General features: G+C 38.1%; 1 protein-coding gene across 1 annotated transcript in view; it reads right to left on the reverse strand.

Annotated features, from left to right (window-relative positions):
* The window catches only part of THADA (THADA armadillo repeat containing), a 154,675-nt gene that overhangs the window by 38,460 nt on the left and 93,515 nt on the right, over nt 1-22,700 (reverse strand). The window contains exon 31 of the mRNA XM_010393672.4: nt 8,094-8,179. Within this exon, the coding sequence (XP_010391974.3) occupies nt 8,094-8,179 (86 nt within the window). The remainder of the gene's footprint in view (nt 1-8,093; nt 8,180-22,700) is intronic.

Raw genomic sequence — 22,700 nt, forward strand, 5'->3', positions numbered from 1 at the left:
CTTTCATGTAAATGTTTTCTAGTCTGCTTAGCTTTAAGTAAACTCTTTCCTTTGGCTTACATCAAAATATGCAACTAAACCAGAAAACCACACTGGTTCCCGAAGTAAATGTCAGCCTCTGTTGTTAAGATACAGTAACGACATACTTCTATTTACAAACAAACATCACTGTACAGTTTGAATGACCAGCTGCTGTGAGAAGGGAGAACAAATTTTGGCTGACCAAAGAAGGGTCCTGGCAAACAGCAGTTTTTCCAGGATGCTGACAGATGCAAAAGAGTCCCCAAGAATTAAGTGGATTTAATTTTATTTGTTTCCCCCTTAAGGATTGCTTCATTTGTAGAACAGGAAGAATTTCAGCCTACTTCTAGTACAGGAGACATCTTACATGACCACTTGGTTCTCCTCAACACCCGACACAAACATTCTCAATCCCTTTATGTCCCCTACACTGATATATGCATACATCAGCTATGTCACAGCATCTCAGTTTGAGGGGCTGCTTTTTTAATCCTATCAGTCAGGTATATGAAGTAAAACGGTCTTTCACCACCTGAAAATAAAGAGGAAAGAAAGAGGGGCAGAATAGAATCAGCAGACTGGCTGAATCTCCAGTCACAAACCACCCCAAAATTCAGCAGCTCCCAAACCTGCACCCTGCCTCTCTTCTGCTCTTCCCTGCAGTGGCAGGCAGGACCTATTCAGTCTGTTCCCAGAGTAAGCAGAAACACAGAGCAAGGACAGAAAAATGTCCCTGCTCAGGGAGTAACAAACCGTCAGCTGATGGACAGTTCAGCTGATCTTTCACCTCAGAGATACCATAGTCTGTTCAAAAGTGAGAGAAGTAATGTAAATTCCTTCCATATTTAAATCTAAACTTGCTTCACCTCCTTGCAGGGTTGATACATTTCTGTAGGATTTGGTAATTTCACACTGATTATCTAGCTACTGCCAAGTGGACAACTCTCCTGATCATCAGGGCGGGCTTCCTTCCGTACATGTGATTAGCATACCTTTAAGTATTTGCACACTTCTAGATAAATATTGAGATTAAATCCTGTATGCAGGCCCTCGAGCATCCAAACTACCATGTTCCTACTAGAGGCTCCAGGAAAAACAGAACAAAGCAGGGGAAAAGGGGGAAGTTACTACCAGCACCAGAAAACTTACTGACATTCTGCAAGGGCAGACAAAAACTACAAGACCAGAAATAAAATGCTGCTGTGCTTGCAGTATATTGTTACGGGAAGGGGGTCCAACCATCAAAAATATGGATATTCATCATCATTCACCAAGATCTGCAAGAAAGTGCAATTGTTTATAAACTGAGGTTAAAATCCTCATGCACTCTCAAACTACCATCCACAGACATCTGAAGAGATCATACGAATAGGGAGTAGGCTGAGAAGTAATCAGTGCCAAGAAGAGATTTTCCTAGACAAATACTAAGGAAAAGTATTTTCTTTCTTATTTTTCCTTTTTATTAAAAGTGGATTAGGCAAAGTGGATCACTGCTAAATGGAAAAAAAACCACAAAGAGAACAGAAAAGTCTGTTTCATTACACTGCCATACTAAGGTGACTGCTGATGATCATAAAAAGGGCATATTTTAAGCAGGATGTTTTCTTTTAAAGACATCTGTAACTTCTTCAACATCAGAGACTAATCATCAGAACTTTCAATACAATTCAAAACTACAAACATGACTGATTAACAGAATCTACAGGTAATTTATTATTGAGGACACAAGCATCCCATTGCATTTTGTACAGCACAGGGGAAAGTTTTCAAAGAAAAAAAGAAGGGAAAAAGAAAAAACATTTTATCTGGACACTGAGACAGCTGTTTTTTCTTACAGCTTCTCTCTGGCTCAGCACTGAGTTTTCCAGTATTTTGCATTCATATAGAATCACAAAACCCCATGGAGACAGTGCAAGTCAGTCAGTGGTACATGCTGGAATCTAAAGAGAACCTGATTTTGAAAGGACAAGCAGTCTCTGTCTTCACATGGGGACAGAATTTTAACTGCTAACATGAATAAACATGACCAGTTCCACTTTGCCCTAGTGTCACTTATTTCATGCAACACCTTTCCATATTCCCTGTTCAACACGGCATTCCAGAAGTATCATGTCCACCCTCCACAACCCTCCTCTGATCACTGACTCTGCCATCATTCTAAAACACTATTACTTTCCTCCTCCTCCTCCATCTGTGTCACAAGTTCTGCTTCCAATGCTTCCTTGGCAGTGTTGGTGTTGCACACATCCATCTCCTTTCTCCAAAAATTTATTCTTTTCAGCCTTGGTCCATTTGTTTTGTTCTTCTGTCTCACACTAACTTTTGTTCTGTCTTTGGACCACCTCAACATCCGTCACTTGTTCTGCCTCTGGCATTTTACTGTCCAGGCAACTCCCAGTCACTCCCTGTGTCTTGGACCTCCAACAATGCCACCTTCAACTTCTTCATTCTCCTGTCTGCAGTGAATTAGAACACCGAGTACCTAAAAACACTTCCTTTTGACTTGTCTAATTTAATGTAAGTAGGCACAGTGCATTTAGATGATCCTGCAAATATGTTTTAAATCTTTACCTTCCTTAAGTCAAGATAAAAACATTTACCTGGCACCACAGTCAATACACCAGCAAAATTTATATAATTTCTGACATAATAAGTAAAAACTGCCTTCAACTTGTCAAGAGTGAAATTAAGTTTAAGCTAATTAGACCAAATAACCAAAACACGTGTTAACAAGCTGCCGGTGTTTTTATTCAAATAATTCTTTGGCCACACTTCTTAAAGATCTAGGTAAAGAAAATTAAAGAATGGCTAAAATAACCAACCTAGTTATCCCGGTCAAATTTTTACCATTCAAAAATCATCAGTTTTCAAGTTAGCCTGCAGGAAAAACTTGGCTGCCATTTAGCTTCTTTCCAAAGTAAGAAAAGATTAAGAAGTATGATACAGAAAAAAGTGGCTACAGCCTTCAAATGCTATTTGAAAGACCTACAAATCATGTAATTCAGGCAAACATTGAAGAGAGTCCTATGTAAAGACCAATTTGTGCTTTCATGGCAAAGCATCGCAAAGCATCCAGAAGTTTGGTAATCCATATTATTTCTATCAATGTCTTTATAACTTCTAATTAAAAAGGAGAAATATAACCAAGAAAATAGTATTTGCACTGTATGTTATTTAAAATAGTACTTTGTTGTATTTGAGGACAAAACCAGCAGACAGTTGAAATAATAGCTCATGTTTCTGATCACATACACACACACGTGCAGTGCACAGTATTATTTGCAACCATTTCTTTAGTTCATGAGCAGAATTTAAGAATCTTAACCAAGCTACATCTACAGAAGGTTTAGGTATTTGGAAGACAACAAGAAAATGGAAGTATGTTTTTGCAAAATTTAAGGGAAGAAAATATCAGTGAGAGTGGTATACTGGCTGCTCCATTTTGGTATCAAAACAATCTCTTTATGAATAGGATTAAGCATGTAAATACTAAGTAACTGTTCCCACAGTTGACAAAAATTCTGGAGTTTGGTTAATTTCAAGAACTTTTATAAATTCTTCCACCTCAAATGTAGAAAGGAAAAAATGCCTGGTTAGAATACAAGTGGCATCTTTTCCTAAATCACTGATTCATCCTATTTGACATCCTGTTTAAATGTTTTCTCTTTCCCACCAAACTTGAATTTTGAAGACACTATGCTTGACAACAGGCCAAACCAGCCAGCAGACTGACAGCACACAGGATAAAGCAACAACTTGGCAGGATTATCTTTAGCAAAATTTTCTTTCATCTTTTCCCTCTTCTATTCTACATCCTATTTCACTTATGTTCACAGGGCTCTATCAACAAGTGCCATTTTTTGGAACACAACCCTGGACAAAATGCACTTCTATTAGTCAAGTATGTTACAGAGAGTTGCATCTGTTTTTCCCTTCATGAAATGACAAAATAGTACAAGAAAACTGTTTCAAGACATGAGCAAGAAGGAAAATGTGACCACTTTGTCCTGTGGCATTCTTCATCTGTTACAGAGAGATGCAGCATCCCAGATCTGAGCTTTCACTGCAATTCAACACTCTGGCTCCTGCATTCCCAGCACTGCAGATCACAGTAATACTCTGGTCTTGTTGTTTTGCTTCAAACACCAGTTTCCAGAAGATTTGAAAGCAGGAATGTGTATCACAGGTCCTCTCCGAAGTTCACTTATTCAACAGAGGAGTATTATTTACTGAAACAGTGTATCACAGCAGAGTCCTGAATTCCATCTCTTGCAAAGCCCATCTCTGAGTGCACAGAAGAGCGTGTAGCCTCAGACACATGGATGGATCTGGAGCTCTACAGACCTCTGCTTCTAACTCCTGCTGATCAAAATTTGTGAATTTGCAAATAATTATACACACAGCTAAGGCTGGACATGTTCTCACCTGGACTTGGGGTCATTTTTCCCACCCCAATATGCCTACAAATGTTATTTTATTCCTCCTGTAATGTTTGAAGCAGGGTACAAGTGCCAGAATATCCTCTGCAAGAGGACTGCATTGCTCTCCCATTAGAATGCAAAGGCCCTGGGCATCTGTGATTTCTGGTCTATAAAAACAGTTAATGTGGAGAAAATACATCAAAGAGGTCTGCAAGAACAAATTCCCTGGACGCTATTAATAACTATTAATAGTGACAGTAGACATCAGCTCACCAAATAATCCTACACCTGGTAAGAACATTCTTTACTCTCAATAAAGGTAAAAAGAGTATTTTTATATTTTAACTTTTTTCTAAGGCTTGCTTCCAACCAGAATTGATAACAGAATAAAAATATTTTTAAGACTATTTTATAGTCTTGGCATTATGTATTGTCTCTGCATATCTTAAAACCCTCAGGCACATCAGGAGCTGGGGAAAAAAGTTCTAGATTTTGCCTATCACCTCAAGGAAACAAAACTGTCTTTTCCCAGTGACACAAATCAGGCAACACTTCAATCCAATCCAGCAAATTGGAATAAGTGTGAGCTTTGGGTTTTTTGTTATGTTTAAGATAAATAATCATCATTTAACCAGCAGTACATTTTTAGCTGGACAAGATGGTTTTGGTATCCATTCCTCCCTCCCTTCCTTAGCTGACATTTTAAAGTGGACATTTTTTGAATTTGTGAAGTAAATTCTCCATGGGCTATCCTGCACTTTAAGAGACAGATTTTATTAATTGAAAACAACAAATCACTTACAGAAAATAATCATAATGTAGGAAAGGCCTAGGCAGAGCTGTACTCTGAAACCCTCTTTGTAATTGTAGCCTCTTTAGACAGGCATAATCAATTAGAAGTGGTCTGATTTTAACCAGTTGCAGACTCATTTACATTGCATTCCCATTTCTGTTGATGAAAATCAGTTTCAGCCTGTGGCCTGGAACTCATATACAGCACTTCCTGGGGCCTCTTAGATAAACACATCAAGAAACAGTTTTATTTGGATTTGTCCCTCACCCTTTGTTCATTCAAACAACTTTACAAATCAAGATTAGAACTGAGAAAAATTGGCTCATAACCAGAGATACACATACATGAGTAAGATACTTAATCTCAGAAAAGTATAACGCTTCAGTTAATAATCATATCTTAAAAACATTTAAATGGAAGACTCAAAACATTCAGTTTTAAACTGGTGAGTTTAGTCTTTCTCTTACTGTGTCATGGGACACTCAGTTTCTATTTAGTATAAACACATTACTCCTTCCTTTCAGAAGGGCTTCTTGCCTGAGATACATAAAATTGTCCCTAATGTATCTTCAAGTTTTCAAAACAGTACTTTCAGCCTAAGTTTTTACTCTCTGTAGACACTGCCTGAACTATGTAATTTTAAACCTATGTAGGAATGAAACTTTAAAGCAAAACAATACTAATGAACTATCCCCAAGCAGAGAGAATCTGCAAAAATAATTGCTTTCCTTCTGCAGAAATTGTACCTTACAGCACTCAGGTCTGGTACAGTCCACATGAGGTTTGAAAAATAAATGAATTCACTACAGTCAATAATCCAGCCACAGCATGGTGCAGTCCCTCAGGCTCAAAGGGCTATTCACAAGTCAGGGGCATTAAAAAAAAGGAGGGGACTTTCCTGGTGTGGAGAGGTCTATAAAAGCCTTTGCAATTGTGCAGCAATTGTTTAAAAACCAGAACAGACAAAAAAACCCCAAGGATAACTGAAATAGGAAAGAGACTGATAAAGGAAATGCAATACCCACTAAGTAAGCAAAACGAGGAGCCCTTCCCTGAAGTACTGGCTGTTCCTTCCTAAAAGAAAATACAGAAATAGAGCTGAAGGGTGAGTAACAAGAACAATCAGAAGATGAAAAAAACTTCTTATGAAGAGAATACAGAAAAACTAGGATGATTCATACTACAAAGGAGCTGAACAGAGGTCCATGATTTAAAAAAGTGTAAAACTTAATATTCCCAAAAGGATCTATCTTTTAAAAAGAAGTATTCAAAGTAAAAGGGTGATGAGCCCAAAAATGGCTGAAGGAGACTTTGGGGGTTGTTTTTGCTTATTTTGTAGTTGTGATACACAGCTAGACTTTTTAATGTACTGCAAAGGATTATCACTAAGGTCAATGGCATATGAGGATTTCAAAAGCTTTATTTTGTAGTAATAACAAAAATAAGTAAAAATATATTGTAATATAAGAATTTGTTGATGGTAGATATGGCTTACCCCCAAAAAAACCAGTAAAGAGCCAGGAAAAAACTTATCCCTAGAGACATGTTATATTAAAACTGCTTTAGATAAGGCAGTGCATTTCTTCCTATAAAGCACGAGGCCCTTGCCTAGTCACAAACAGTGGGCAGTACCTGGCAGAACGAGACCTACAGTGCAACATCAGCTGGGAATTTCCTTTACTGAACAGCATATCTTGACACCTGAGATCCATGAGAGAGAATGACTCTCCTGAGGACATGAAAGATCAGACTTGTCTCCTGGAGCTCCCAATAACCCGATCCCTGTTCCTCTGGTATAATGGAAGTCACCTGACACATACCCTCTGTACATCTGTCCTTCTGTTTTAAGGGCTAGTTCTTCATCACCTGTCTGAAGAAGCTGATTTCAGGTAATGTTCATCACCAATTTGTTTTCCTAACAACTATCACTATTTGAACTGCACATTCACAAGAAATCATACCAATAGCAATCTCAGAATTAGAATGCACCACATCAACTAAAGGTCTAGGCAAAAAAAGCAAAAGGAATTGGTTTTTAAATTAACAGTGCCCACAACATGACTATCTGAAATAAAGAACAGTTCCAGTGACTTAAATGCAGTGTTGAATGAAATTACAAAACTATTCTTTAATTGCCTTCCTGGACTGACAAGGTAATTTATTACTCACTTGTTCATAAGAAAGGAACAAAACAGGCCCACAAGGAAGCTACTTACAGCTGACTGAAAGCTGCCTACCCACTGCCACCTGTGAAAGGGTGTCCCTTCCTCCATACCTTTGTTTTTCTTATTGTTTACAGCTTATTTTGTACTGTTCCAAACCATAATCTACAACATTAAAACCGAGAGTTCTGACTGGTCCTTCAAAAAATTCCCATTGATAAAGAATCAAAATGAAACAAGAAACTGAAAAGAGCTCTCAGAGTTGTCTCTTATAAAACTTCTAAACATGAGAAAACACTTTCCCTGAAACTATTTCATAAAGGAACATTTCTGTGGCATTCTGGAAAGGTTTTAAGTAGCAACAGTCCAGGATTTGGATTTTGGATCAAAAAAACATTTTGGAACATGGGAGAGGATCTTTTTTGTTGTTAGCCATTCTAGGATCAGGAATACTGCAAGATCATAACTTCAAGCCTTGTCATGGAGCTGTACCTCAGTCTTCTCCTCAACAAAACCTAGGACTAGCTCTTAAGAAGGCAGAATAAAGGGCCTTCTTCTACAAAGCAGCTACAGGATTCCAGAAGGCAGTAGATTCCTTGAGCACAAGTAATATACTATTGTTTCTCCAGATTTAACAGAGCTCAGAAACAGATACAGATATTAAATCCAATGTATAGAACAGCACATTTGACTTACCTTGCTTTTGAAACTTCTCTAGGTGAGTACTCAACATCACAAGGATATCAAGACAGGCAGCTCTGGTCACCAAACAAGGATTTAGCCTAAAAAAAAAAAAAGTTGTAAAGATTAAATCCTTATAACGTTATGCTCAGAAACAGCAGTCAAACAAACTAGTTTGGCATGTCTATTTTAATTAATGAAGATAAACCACTGGTCAAACTAGACTGCATGTATCAAATAATTAGACCAAGTTAACCAAGCTTCACTTCCTGGTCCATTCTGTGTAGCAGTTTCCCTCACAGAATGGCAACACCTTCCTCCTCCAGCCATTCCACTGGCAGTTGATACATTTCGGTATTACTGGATGAACCAGCTTGTGGTAGCAACTACAGTGTCTTTGTTTTGTTTATAGATATTGTGTGCAACGAAATGCAGCAGCAAAGAGAAGTCCTCAGTTCTTACTGTTACAGCTCATAAAAGAGAAACTTCCCTTGCAAGGCACCTGCTACACCTTTTTAATGGCCACAGCTCTCACTGTTCTGATGAAGACCAGAAGTGTGCATGTTTTTAAAATCAGACATCTCTTTTTCCAAACAAGAATATTTGGGATTTTGCGTATATAATGGAAATTGATAATAAGCTACCTTCTGCTCTACCTCTTCAATTTGCAAGTGACAAACATCTATTTTCTCTCCAATTAGAAAAACAAAATTAGGTTAATAACTTCATTTTTCTTTGTATTACTATCACTGAAACATATTTAGCCATGAAAAATTTTTTAAAATATAACTTCAAATGTGAACAAACAGGAAATCTAGTTCAAAACACAGAAATTATTCTGAAGAGCCCAATGGGACTTGACCTAAAACAAAAACTTTCAGAATCAAGCAGCACAAGCTTGAAGTATGACTAATTCTGCTCAGTATTTCATTTTTATTTTATCTGGCACTCTCTTTGTATGCTTATCTTGATGTTTGAAACTCTTTCAAAAAATTGTTAATTAAAAATGTTCCAACAAACATTCTGAACTCTAAACATCTTTAAAATTCAAGGAAAAAAAAGCTTTTTCAAGTAGGATATGTGATCATGACATAAAAATGAAAGGTTTGAGGTTCTTACATAGTTTGGCAGCTGTATTTGCCTATGGAGAGTTAGCCTATGAACCTGTTAAAAAAGACAACTTAAACCAGAAACATTGCTCTCACCTTCAGTAATAAACACTGCAATAAGTCTAAAATACTTATGCTTTCTTTTACAGTCTACAATGTTAGGCATCCATATAACACAGAGCAGAATATATGCTACCAGGATCTCTCTTTAGAAGAGGTTTTTTCCTTCTTTTGGGTAGAAAGAGACTTTTTGGACACTTTCTTACTAGTGAAGTAGTCTAGGTTCACACCTCCCCAAACTTCTTCATGCTTGTCTGCTACCACTTGCCTTAAAAGCACAAGAGCTGCCTGCTGAGAAGATGCACATCAACAAGAACCAATGCCTTAAGAAGCCAAAGCAACTTTAATATGGCCTATTTTTGAAGAGCTGTATTAGGCACACTTAATTTCTATCCACCCTGGTTAAGCAAAGATCTTTCCTGTATCTTGGTTATCCAGTTGCTGCCTAAGTTGTTCTTCACAAATGCGTGTGAAAGCACCACCAAGGATTACTCACGGAGTTGAGAGCTCAACCCCTGAGAAAACAGAGGGATTGATCACTCAAAGGCTCAGAAGAAAAACAAACCACAAGACATCTCTCAAAAATGGATGAAAGCAGCCACAGCAGTTTTCAGTCAATATGAAGAATATAATGGGCCTACTGCATTTCAGCTCCCTCAAAAAATGGAAAACTTGCTTATTATTCCATGTTTTCCATGGAAAAGAAAATTTCCAACATAGAAACTGTGCCCTGGGCGAAACATGGCTGATGTAACTTTTACCGAAGAAGAGGCAACAGCAACACTGGCATGTTTTTTATTCTGGTCCAGCTTTTAAGCACTTACCACTTCATTTTAAGTATGTACATATGCATGTTTTGATTTTGAAATGAGACTTTTCTAGGATAAATGCCAAGCATTTTTCCTTGGCTGATTCCGTTGCTCTGGTGATGCTAGTGAATTCTCATCCATATGTGCCAGACGGACACAACAGGAAATTCAGTTTTCCAAAACCAAGAAATTTCAATGTTGTTCAGACTGTAGCAGAAAGCTCAATCTTGAAGACAATCAAACAGTGATTTACGTAACAGACCTGACAGCCAAAAATCACATGCTGAATGTTTCAAATGATGCACTGCACAGTATTTAACACGACCTGTTCGTGCAGAACTTCAGCAACAAGAGTGGGAATAGTACAAGATGTTTCTTTTCTAACACTGATACCCAATAAAGTGGTGTTCTCATAAACAAGGTTTGAGGAAATCTGTCTCCAAACAAGAAAGTCACAGTACTAGCAAAGGTGGGAGCTCCAGACATCTGGAACAGCATTCCTTTTTTTCTGTCCGAAACCCAAAAATTATTTCATTTCCCTTCCAACCTGGATATTAATGGAAACAAATAGATCACATGCTCACTCCAGATGATAAACTGTACATGACTCTGAATCGAGTAGAGATGGTTAGAACTCTCATATCTAAGGGTATATCCACACAGAAATATAAAATGGCTATCAAAACAATATTCATACTGTTACACATCTGTGCAGGCTGGTGATGCCAGGGCACAGATCTGCACCTGATTAAAGCAATGCTTTGTCTATGCCAGCCAGTAGCTTAGTGTAACATCTAGAAGTCAAAGAGCTGGCACCAAAGACCCAATGGCCACCCCACATACTGTGCCCAGATGCCTTAAGCCATAATTTTCAGAAGTTCAACTTGTTGCTTTTTGTTTGTGTTTGGAAAGAGAGCTTATAACCAGCCTGCTCCAGGAATCTTACTGCACTCAGGAGCTTGCTCCACACTTTCTAGTACTCCTTCATAATGGTCTCACTTGGAGCTTGACTGTCCAGGTGGAAATAAAAATTAGGTCACTGGCAACTGCTGAGTTACCTTTCACAAACAGCTAATATTGCAGAATATTTCAACACACCTGACCAAAGAGAGGTCAAAGGCTGTCTGCCCTGAGTAACGTGTCAAGCACTGTCACAGGCTGGACCTGCCAGGCACAAGACAAGAAGACTCCTACAACAGGCAGGAACAGAAAGGATTACTACTTAGTAAGAACAAGGCGCAAAAAAAAACGTATTTCTAATTTAATCAAGGAGAAGGAAAAGATGATGGGAGGAGCTGCTGTGTCCCTACCACATTATCCTATGAAGATAGGCTAAGAGAATTGGGATTGTTCAGCCTCAAAAAGAGAAGGCTTCAGGTTGACCTAACTGCAGCCCTCCACTACCTAAAGGGAGCCTGCAAGAGAGACTTTTCACAAGAGCCTGTAGTAACAGGACAAGGGAGAATGGATTCAAACTGAGCAAGAGCAGGTTTAGATGAGATATTAAGAAGAAATTCTTTGCTGTGAGTGTGATGAGGCACTGGAACACGTTGTCCAGAGGACTGGTGGATGCCCCATCCGTGGAAGTGTTCAAGGCCAGCCTGGATGGGGCTCTGAAGAATCTGGTCTAGCTGAAGATGTCCCAAGCCCACAGCAGAGGAGCTGGAACTAGGTGATCTTTAAGGTCCCTTCCAACCCAGGCGATTCTATGATTCTACGACCAGGGAACTCCACAGAATATTCAAGATCATTGAAAGAACAAAAGTCAAAAAAGTTAAAGGGTTTACACTTTTTTTTTTTCCTAATTGCCCAAAGCTCTAGCCTAACAGTATCTTCAGTATGATAGAAGTAAGTGTCTTTCTTTCCTTACTATTTTAGGTAGGCCTGGCCGAACAGTAGGAAATCTGAAAACACAGGTGCCAGTGTGCATATTATTGACGACACTTCATAGCAGATTTCTGGATGAGATCCTGAAAATAAAAGTCTTCCAAACCTAGTCAGTTTCTTTTCATTAATGCTGAACAAGTAATTGGGGATAGAACAGACAGACTTCTTTGTAATTGCATTGTCAATTCTGGCATGTGAATATAAAATTAAAAAAGAGTTCAAGGCGCTTGCAGGAGGAAACCTTTTGTTAGCCGTTAAGAGTCCAGGGACTTTTTTTCAAATAAAAAGGTTAATGGAGAGTCTGTTAAAATTCACAGGCTGCTGTTCACATGCCTTTGAAGAGGCCTAGGTTAAGCACTTATAGAATATTATATGACCAGAGTAACAAAGAGCTATTTGTTTTCAACAAGGAACTACCTGGTAGGTGAACGAGGAAGCATACCCTTCAGGAGACACTCCCTCTCTGGAGATGTAAATCAGACTCAGAAGGCAGGTTCAGAAGCTCCATGGGCAACACTGGGGTTTGCTCCAGCTGGCTTTGGCTACCTACAGTAGCACTAGGACCCCTTTGATTTCTGCTCTGCCTTCACCTCCTCTAAGTATCACCGATTGCAGCTTAGGTCTATGCAACTGAAATCAATCCTAGACTCCCACAGCTTGGAGCTCTATAAATATTATCTTTTAAATGTTTGATTCACCTTTTATAGTTAAGTCATGCTGAATTTGAAGTAGTCATTGGTTTGCTTATTTTGGATGGCAGATCTAATGCAAACCAAACTGGCATTTATTGAAAAAATCAGCAATATGTGGCCACAGACCTCCTGTGTACTTGGCTCACACACATGGCTTCAACTCTATCAGGAACACATGGCTTAACTTTTAAAATTAAGTTTCTCTTGTACTACTGTTTAATTTAAACAAGATCAACATTAACGAACTACAGAGCAAATTACCTTCTCTTCCAAGAGAAACAACAAGGAGCAAAGAACATGGAAAGCTCACACATTTGGCCTCAATTCTGTCAGAACACTGGGAAAAAGACAATCTCTTGCTTCTCTAACAACTAAGGTTTGCAGAGGCCCTTAAACAGCATTTCTACTTACTAAAAGGCACCATTTATAACTATCCAGATTTCTGTATTGAAGTCAGGATGCCAACACCCCTTTCTTTATAGCAAGTACCAAAGAATTTTGATGCACAGTTTCTGCAGATTCTCATTATCTTCTCAAACCCCCAATTTTCAGTGACACTCAGTCAGATGACTTAAAAAGCTGACAGCTATTTTCTCCTGGATCACTCCTCTTTTTCCACCTCACTTCAAGATGAGCAACAACAACTGTAACATTAATTTACTGCATTTGTTACATAAATAAGACAGATACAAGCTAGTGATTATGAAATCGAAGCAGTTCGTGTTAATGTTTATTACATTAGCTTTTGGTGATTCTAGAAATTCAGTGTTTTCCAAAGAGGTAGTTTATTTTGCTCATATTTTTCCTCATTAGGAAACAGATGTTGGAAAACTACTAGCGGAACAATCACTATTTAATATACAGCAACTTACAATATTTACTAAATATTTAACAACATAAAAATCAAAGTATATTTCCTCAAACTCTCAATGAGCACTAAGAAATTTCAAATGCAACCTGACAATTAATGTCTCTTAAATAAAAATCCATAATATCTCTCTTTTGGATGAGGTTAGCTACAGGTATCTTAGTGTAGTCAGCTATCTTAGGGATTTTTAAAGCCTTTTGTAAGAGGTCTCCAAAAAGCTCTGCATTTGGCAGTCTCCAAGCTTTTAGAAAAGTCTGAAAGACTGCAAATCTTTCACCCAGTGCTGCTTTATGAATCTTTTTAAATACTGATCTTATTTCTCAAATGGGAGTATAACTTTAATAAATAATTAACAAAATAGTATTTCCTCCTAATAATGTAACATGTACATTACAGGTCTTGTCACAGAAAAACACCAAGTAATTACACAGGGTGTCAGACATCATTTTTTTTTAATACAGAGTTTAAGTGACTCTTAGCAACTCAGATTGGTTAATCCCAGCTACAAACCTTAAAAACTGATTACAATATTTGGATAATGAACCAAGCTGGTGTAGAACTCTAGTCAAAATTATACGACTTACAAAGTCACCTACAAATCTTCATATTTTGTCCAAAAACGTCATGACACACTCTTAAGCATCGGGGTAAAGACACCAGAGCTGGCAAGACTACAAGGGCAACCCCTTCAAAGGTCAATTCCTCCTCGTGAAGGAGAAGAGATCCATCTTAATGACTTGCATGACTGTTTTCATTTCAATTTTCAAAGTGATCAGTTAATTAAATGAACTGCCTACTCCCCCTCTGGTCGTCAATGAAAAAGTCACTCCTGCTGTAATACTGTATGCTTCCAGAGCCTTTGGAAAGGCTGAAAAGGACTAAAATTCCTGGAAAGGAGACCTTTTCTTATGATTAAACTTACCAAAATCATTTCAGAAAAAGTCCCGTATTAAAGGAAAACCTGTGATTACTAAACACTGTCCCATTCTTCTGTGTAAATAACACGTTATTGTCAAAGAAATTAATATTTTAGTTGGCAGAAAATAAATAATTTTATAAATTTTTATATAAATAATTTTATACTTATATAAATATATATTTATACAATATGTATAAAAATATATGCTATTTATATAAATAAATTTATATAAATTCATATAAATATAGTTATATAAATATATGTTTATATAATAGATGTAAAATATGTATTATTTATAAAAATAAGTTTATATTAATAATTTTATAAATAAAATTTAAACCCCAAATTTTCCTACTTTCTAGCCACCAGTATTACATGCCGTTTTTGATTCCAACAGATCGATAGAATTTATTCCCTGAACATCATATTCAAGTTAATGCTATTGCACAAATTCTTGCATTTCTGAACTTTATGAACATTTCTGATAAGTCAAAATTTTATGGACATTTAAGACTAGAATTCCATCTTTAGCGCTACATAAACACAGGAAAGAATTTTGATTCAGTCCAACATGTCATAATGCCACCTGATACTTGGGGACAGCATCTGTGCAACTTCTTATTATGAGCTTCCCACTCTGCCTTTGTCTTCCATAATCTCAGTTTTTGAGGCTAGCGCACTGGCAATTAAATTCTGGGTTTACAGCGTATCTTTTTGTCTCTATCAACTCCCAGCATACTCCTTGCTGAAGAATGGCAAATCTCCAAAAGTATTCCTACTTCGGGTGGCCAGATTCTTCTGATACGTGACCTGCCATTGTGTCAGCTAAAATATCTTCCACAAGTGCATCATCTGTGATGTCTAAGTCTTGATACAGTCAACTCTACATGATCCTTAGAGGGCTGTCCATGGGGAGCTCTATCCTTGGAGGGTTGCTGATGAACCAGGCCAAGCTGGCTTTGCACTGACCACATTTTACCTGCAGCGTGATCTGGTAAATGATCAGTTGTCATTTATGGAGGCGACAAAGCTTATGGAAATCACTCCTACACATACAGTGAGCGGCTGATTAAAAGATTAAATCTTCTCCTGTTGTTTTGGTTATTAGCTTTCCAATTCGGCAGTATTCTAAAGACTGAGGTTTTTGGGGGTGTATTTGTTTAGAGGGCAGCATTCATATTTTAATCTATTTTCTCTCAGAGCCCACATCTGTAGCACTGAATCAACATGCATGGCCTTCCTCTTGTCTTCTTAAGGGGACATTAATAATGGATTTAATTATTAAGCTTTGTCCATAGCATTTTTAACCATGTAACACAAAACCAGCCCATCAATGAACATCATGGCCAACAGACCTATATTTAATGGACAGCATTTAAAAAAATAATGATGAAGCCTGCACTACCAAGTAAACCTTGCTGAGTTCCTGGAAGCACAGGAACACCTGCATAGAAATAGAAATCCAAACATTAGTAACAGTGCATCTGCTTCCCTACTTGGTGCTGTTGAGATCTTCTCCAAGTAATTACCATGTGCACAGCCCCCCTCACTTGCCCATTCTACAGGGACAGCTCATCCAGCATTATAACAGGCACTGTCTCCCAAGGGAGTTGCTAGTCTGGTGATTTAAGTTTTTCCACCACTTTCAAAGCCAGGCTATTATATGTTGTTATTAGTTTCCATGGTAAAGGCAGAGAATTTATTGCTTGAAAAAGAAGCTACACAAATTATTTTTTCATTGTGATACCACCAAGAACATCCTGAGTTTCAGCTATTAAGAAAAATTAATTTGTGCTCCAGCTGTCCTTGGTGAATGATACTGAAAGGCTGTGTTTTGTTGGTGTTGTTTTTAGCATACCTGATTGATAAAATAATCCTGGCTGTTCTCTTTTGTGTTCTCTTAATGAGAACCTCATGTGATTCCTGAGCAAATCCTAAAAAACTTCAGAGGTCAAACTAATCCCATGGGCAAATTTAATGAATTTTACACAATTAACATCAGGGGGCTTACTTATGAAGAAAAAGCTATGAAAACTCTTATGTTTATTTACTGAAAAGCATTTTCAGATATAAGCGAGGATTTATGTACAAAATCTGTAATTGTACATGATTTGTGCCTACTCCAAATGTTGCACTGGTGGAGAGAACACCTCAAACAACCTTATCCAAGTCTTAATATTCTCGGAATGTTCGTATTTAAGTTCGGAGTACACCTATGAACCAGAGTCAAAGACTATTTTATCTTATGCAAAGTACATCTTAAACTTCAGCCTGAAGTTCAAACATCTCTACTGATACCCAAAGTGGGTGTTCCAAAACCAGCAATCACCAAGTGCCTAAATAAACAGTTTGTAGCCGTGCTAATGATACTGTTATCAAAACTGGTGAAAGAGGGGACTTGGAGCAGTACAGAAACCTAAATTAACCTGCCAAAAGCATGTAAGATTTAAGTTAATGCATCTAGGAATACATTTATGAACAATGACGTGCTATGACTGTTCTCAAAAGCAAAGATAAATGAGGCTAAACAAGGCCCATGGGTTAGAATGTGCAGATTAATAAATTACTGGTGAGTCAGCACCAAGCCTGACAAGAGTTCAAGAAGTGTTTGGACAATGGTCTCAGGCACACAGTATGACTCTTGGAGATGTCCTGTGCAGGGCCAGGAGTCAGACTCAATGATCCCTCATGGGTCCCTTCCAGCTCAGCTTATTCTGTGATGCTGTGAGCTGTTCATACTGGTACACTCCGTTTTCAACTGGACAGGACAACAAAAATTTCCGTTCATGTTTTGTGTGTGCAAGAGTACACACATGAATTCTAGCTGAAACAAAGTTAAGTTTTCAATTTGAAACCTGGTAAATAAATTTCCACAGAGATAGGCTCAATCATTAAAACTATTTTCAACTTTTGAACTTGGCTGTACAACGCATACAGACCACTAACCAACAAAGGTAATTAACTGCACTTCTCAATGTGTAGGTTATAAAGATAGAAACGAGAAAGTGGAAAAGTTAGGAAACAGGAAGACACCAAGTGCAGACATGGCCTTGGAAGGACAAGAAGGTTCGTCTTGATGCAGTAGAAGAAGAGGAGGCAAGAGTAGTAAAATAAGACAAGGACTTCTCTGCCAAGGAGGACAACCTTACATTCCCCTCACTTCTTCCCTTCTTGCTGTACAAAAAACCACTTCCAATTCCCAAATAAGGACCACTTCAAAAATTACACAGAGGCTGCTTGCAAAGCTGCAGAGAGCCATGGGCACGTTGCACCTCTGTCTAGGTATGCCTGCATGTGCCACTGTTTTGTCTGTAACAGTCTGCTCACTAGAAGTTACTGCTGTCTCTCCCAAGAGGCAATGAGAAGAAAGGCATATTTAGGTTACAGTCTGAGCCATTAAGTCCTGAAACCACAAGGAGGCCACATTCTTGCTTTCTGCACAGATGGCCTAAATGCACCTTGCATGAAGCTCCTTCTAGGAAGGACCTAAGACTGCTCATCTGCTTATTGTCACTCACATAGTGCTGCCAAAAGTGGAGGGGGAAAAGTGATACTACAGGCTTGATGGAGTGCCACGGTCATCAAAACTTGTCAAGTTACCACACTCTGTAGGGCTATAAAATAGTGATGAGATTTTCCTCATTCAAAGCAGTCATACCTGGATCATCGAAGAGTCAGCCAGGGAAAACTAAGCAGCACATATCTCAGCAAACAGTGAACCTCGTTTTGAGCCTGTGCCTGAAACAGTTTTTGCATGGATTTGTTGTGTGAGGTTGAATCCTGTGCAGGACCTATTTGTATTTTTAGCAGTGCCAACCATGAAGCAGAGAGCTGTAAGCAGCAGCACTGCAGAGCACGGGTTATTTGGGTCATAAACGCACTGCAGGTGGCCCATTCCAGACGAACCAGCCACTCTTTGCAAAAGGCAAAGCCAACTAGTTTTACATAAGGTTGTTCCACACCAGAAGTTTCAAGAAAGCAGCCTTCTTAGAAGTAAACTCTCCCAGTGCAGACAAGCTCTCAGCCAAGAAACAGCACATGGCTAGAGGTTAGCAGAGTATGTTATTTGACTTCTGGCAGAACCTCAAAGTCTTTTCCCCCTCCTGTGGTCTCCAGTAAGTGGGAAGGTGGGAAAAAAAAAAAAAATCCAACTCAAAGTGCTGAAAAGCAGCATCCTACAGCAAAGCCGTGCAATGACATGATTTCACAAATTTTCCAATACCAATATTTTGCCATGCCAAAGGCTACAAATTAAACAAGGGAGATATTTCTGGGACTTCTGTACAACACATTACCAAATCCAAAGGCTGTTCTTCTAGCTTTCTGAATTTATGAAGCAGAAGGCATCTAGAGTTAGTCTTATAACTCCCTGGTATGCAGTTGAGCTGAAAACTACCTTTTTTGGTTTTTTTATTCATATGACAGAGCTTTGAACTCTTTCAAATATTTAGCTTGATAAATTCATCATATTTTAAAGCATTCATCAGATTAATTCACATCACTTCATTCCATCACCTGAGTTCTCCAACCAAGCAGATTTTATAAATTTTTTAAATTTCTGTTCTTCTCAAACACCCTGCATCTCCCACATTTGCAAAAAATGCAATAAACTAACACTGGTGTGAAGGTGAAGGAAAGCAGTAACATTACAGAAACACTTTAGACTCAAAAACAGGTATATTCCAAAACAAAATAAGAAACACCAAGAGAAGAATAAACTTACTAATTGAATGAAAAGATTCAACCATTACCTTGAGAAGTGGATGGACAGGAGGTCTCATTCACCAGAACATCAAAAATGAAAATACTCATTCTGAACACATAAAAAAGTTAATCTTTTGAAGATGTAAAAAAAAGCCAAGGAAAAAAGCATCCATGCCCCATCAGTATGAGAAATCTGCCTTCACAACAGATAAAAAATACCAGTTGAAAAAGTGAATGCTTTATGAAATTCAATTTGGGGAATGTGACCCATTATTTTATTCTCTAAAGGAAAATCAGGTCGTAGCACGGAGAAGGAAAAGGAGGTTACTATATTACATGGAATGTGCAATAGAATCTTGAGCTATTCTACACCAATAAACTCTGATGAAAGAAAATTATATTCTGGCCCTGAAAAGGCAAAGAAAACCCTAAAACCAAAACCCAAACAAAAAACCCCCACCCAGTTCAGGAAACCACTGAAGAATGATAATCTTTCCTCCAAATACACACACATGACAACCTAGCCTCATTTTTAAGAGTTACATATGCAATCCAAAGTTTTGTAATTCAAGATTCTCAGAGAAGTTTGTTCCATAGTACAAAGGAAGTACATAGTTGAAAGAACACCAGCAAGAGCTTTACAGAACTAGCACAGAAATGTGATTGAAAATTGATGTTTAGAAATAACTCCCCAGATTCACAAACCATTTTCCTGCTATTTTAACTTTTTTTTAACCCATTTAAGATTAATAGTGAGTGCCTCCTATACTCTCTTTTCAAACAGACACAGCCCTGCAGTATTGGTGACATGGTAAATTATCTCCTTATGAAAAAGGCAGAAAAACCAGATGGGGATTCATTAACTTTTCTCTGTGGTGCTCACTCTCTTTGCCTGAACAGAAAGAAGGTAAGAATGACTGTACATGACTGAGGGTCCAGCCAGCCATCACCCTCTCTGACAGCAGCAGATGCATGCCTAGCAGTCTACAACAGGGCAAGAATAAAGTGCTGGTTTCCTAATAGGCTCTCCCAACATCCAGAAACCCACACAGATGGACTTACTGAGTTTCACAACTCAGTTGCCAAGCAACCTTCTGAAACCCCTTTAAAATGAGAAAACGGAAAACCAAGAACAAGACTCTCAAACCTCACTGTTCACCACAGTGAGCAGCTGTTCACCTTCACCCACTCAACTACCAACAGTAAAGCTGCACAGTGAATGTGGGACACTAAAACCATCAGAAAACACCATTCATTTCAATACCTTTGTTTGCTTGTTTGGGTTGCTTCTTGGAGGTTTATTCCTTCGCTTTTTTTTAACTGAATACATTTATCTCAAGCAGAAAGTTAAGAGAGTTACGGAGGGCAGGATGGATGGATGGATGGATGGATGGATGGACGGACGGATGGATGGAAGGCAGGAAGGCAGGCAGGAAACACACCTTAGCTCAAAGTGTGCAAGAACAGTAAGGTACATCAGAAATTTGCAAAAATAATTTCTGTCGTTTAAAAACCCAATGCTTTAAGTTAGTATTGCAAGGCTGCATGCTCATAACGTAAAATTTTACTATCTGGGGAGAAAAGACATTCTAAAACACTTTATGTATAGCATTGACTGCATTATGGAGAATGCAAGACTATGAGAAGGAGGCTACAACAAACTGACAAAATGAAAATGTGCTGCTGACAGGGAGTTAATATCAGCACATACAGCCTACTTTTTACAGGCAACTGAAAGAGAAAATACTTCTCTTCAGGAAAATACCTTACTGTGCACAATAATTTCTTAGAGAGGGCCTGAAAAGTTTTCCTTTCCAGAGATGATAATAATCAAAAAAACCTCACTAAAAACCCAACCAGTCAGCACTAATGTGACTGATGTATTAAAAAGGGCAGTTCTGAAAAAATAGTACGAATACAGAATTTATTTAAAATCTGTAATGAACAGAGCCCAGACCTTACGTATTTGCTGCAAGAGAAAGACCTTTTAATTACTTAGCATGAGTATCTTTCTACCGGATTTGGTCTCTAGTGTTTGGGTTTTTACTCTTTATAACAGTATCAGTGAATTTAATTTAGTTATACAAATTAACATTCTCATGTAAACACTTAAAAATGCTTACACTGATTCAAGTCAAAAGGTCCACCAAATCCACCATGATGTCTCCAGTTGGAGCAGAGAGCAGATGCACAAGAAATGGAAGCACAACTATGGTGACACTTGCCAAAACCTCTGTCTCAACCCTCAAGGTTGCTGAAGAACTTCTTGAGCCAATTGTGATGTCTAAATACTCAGTAACCTCACTGGACTTCCCTTCCATGACTCCATTAAATCGTTGTTTAAAAATTCAGACAGGCTTAAAACCAAGACTATCTTATATCACAGAGATCCAAAGCCAAATTAAAATTACATTAAAAACTTCATTAGTTTGTTTCTTTTACATCTGCCACCTTGGATAGGATGCTAATTTCCTGTCCCTTTCTATGTGACTCATATTTCACATCCCTCAGTTGTCCCTTTTCCATGATTAAAAAAAAATCTCAGTCTATTTAATCAGTTCCCAAGTAGAAACTGTTCTATACTTGTTGTCAGTCTTTACACTGCTTCTGATTCCTACTGTATCTTCTTTGAGGTTTACACAATATTTAAATATACAATACAGATTAATACACTAATATAGATGTGTTTTCTGTGTTTTTCTTCCATTCTTTTTATGATATTTTCCCCCTCCCCTCCTGGGCATTACCAAGAACAAGAGTAATTTTTTCAAACAAAAAATCTGCTCAGTCAACCACTCTTTCCCCAGGTAAAGTCCAGACTTTGCTCACGAGCACCATTTTCCAATTATTTGCACCAAGTTTTATCTGCCATATCATCACTCTCACTCTTGAGGAGACACTTCTGTAATTCCCAAAGATCAAATCTATCTTCATTACCCCAACTCAGTTAACACTGATAGATTTCTCCCACCCACTAGACACCCCCTTTCTCCAAACCTCTGAGGGTTTTGGTTTTGACAATCAGAAAATTATTCAGGTTTTATCAGAGATCCACACTAGCTGCACTGGCGACCTCACTCCACAGTGCAAAATATGGGATATTCCCAGTTATCTATCTATCTATGCAGGGATCTGTGCTCTTTGTCCACAACTGATTCTTTTAAAGTTCTGAGTGGGAATTCCCATGGGTTGGAATTCTCAAAAGCAATTGCCGAGATAAAGTAGAGAAGGAAAGAGGGGAAGACAGACAGAAAGAAGAAGAGAGAGAAACAGAGAAAGAGAAAGAGAGAAAGAAAAGAAAGGAAGAAAAAAAGAAAGAAAGAGCAAGTTAGTTGTATGTAGGTCACCTGAAGATGAACTTATGAAAAATATTTCCAAATCTATCTTGGATTGTTTGTGGGCAGCTAAACACTCTTAGTTTAAACAATTGCTATGACATTTTCCTACTAATTTTCTCTAAAGGTCAAAGTCAGAAAAACAGTAACGTAAAAACCTCATATACGTGGCATATTTTTCTTAGCCAAGAAGCAAGAGTTATCCTCAAAATGTCTGTTTCTGTAGGAATGTTCATTCA

This window comes from Corvus cornix, chromosome 3 (assembly GCF_000738735.6).
Source record: "Corvus cornix cornix isolate S_Up_H32 chromosome 3, ASM73873v5, whole genome shotgun sequence".
Classification (NCBI taxonomy): domain Eukaryota; kingdom Metazoa; phylum Chordata; class Aves; order Passeriformes; family Corvidae; genus Corvus; species Corvus cornix.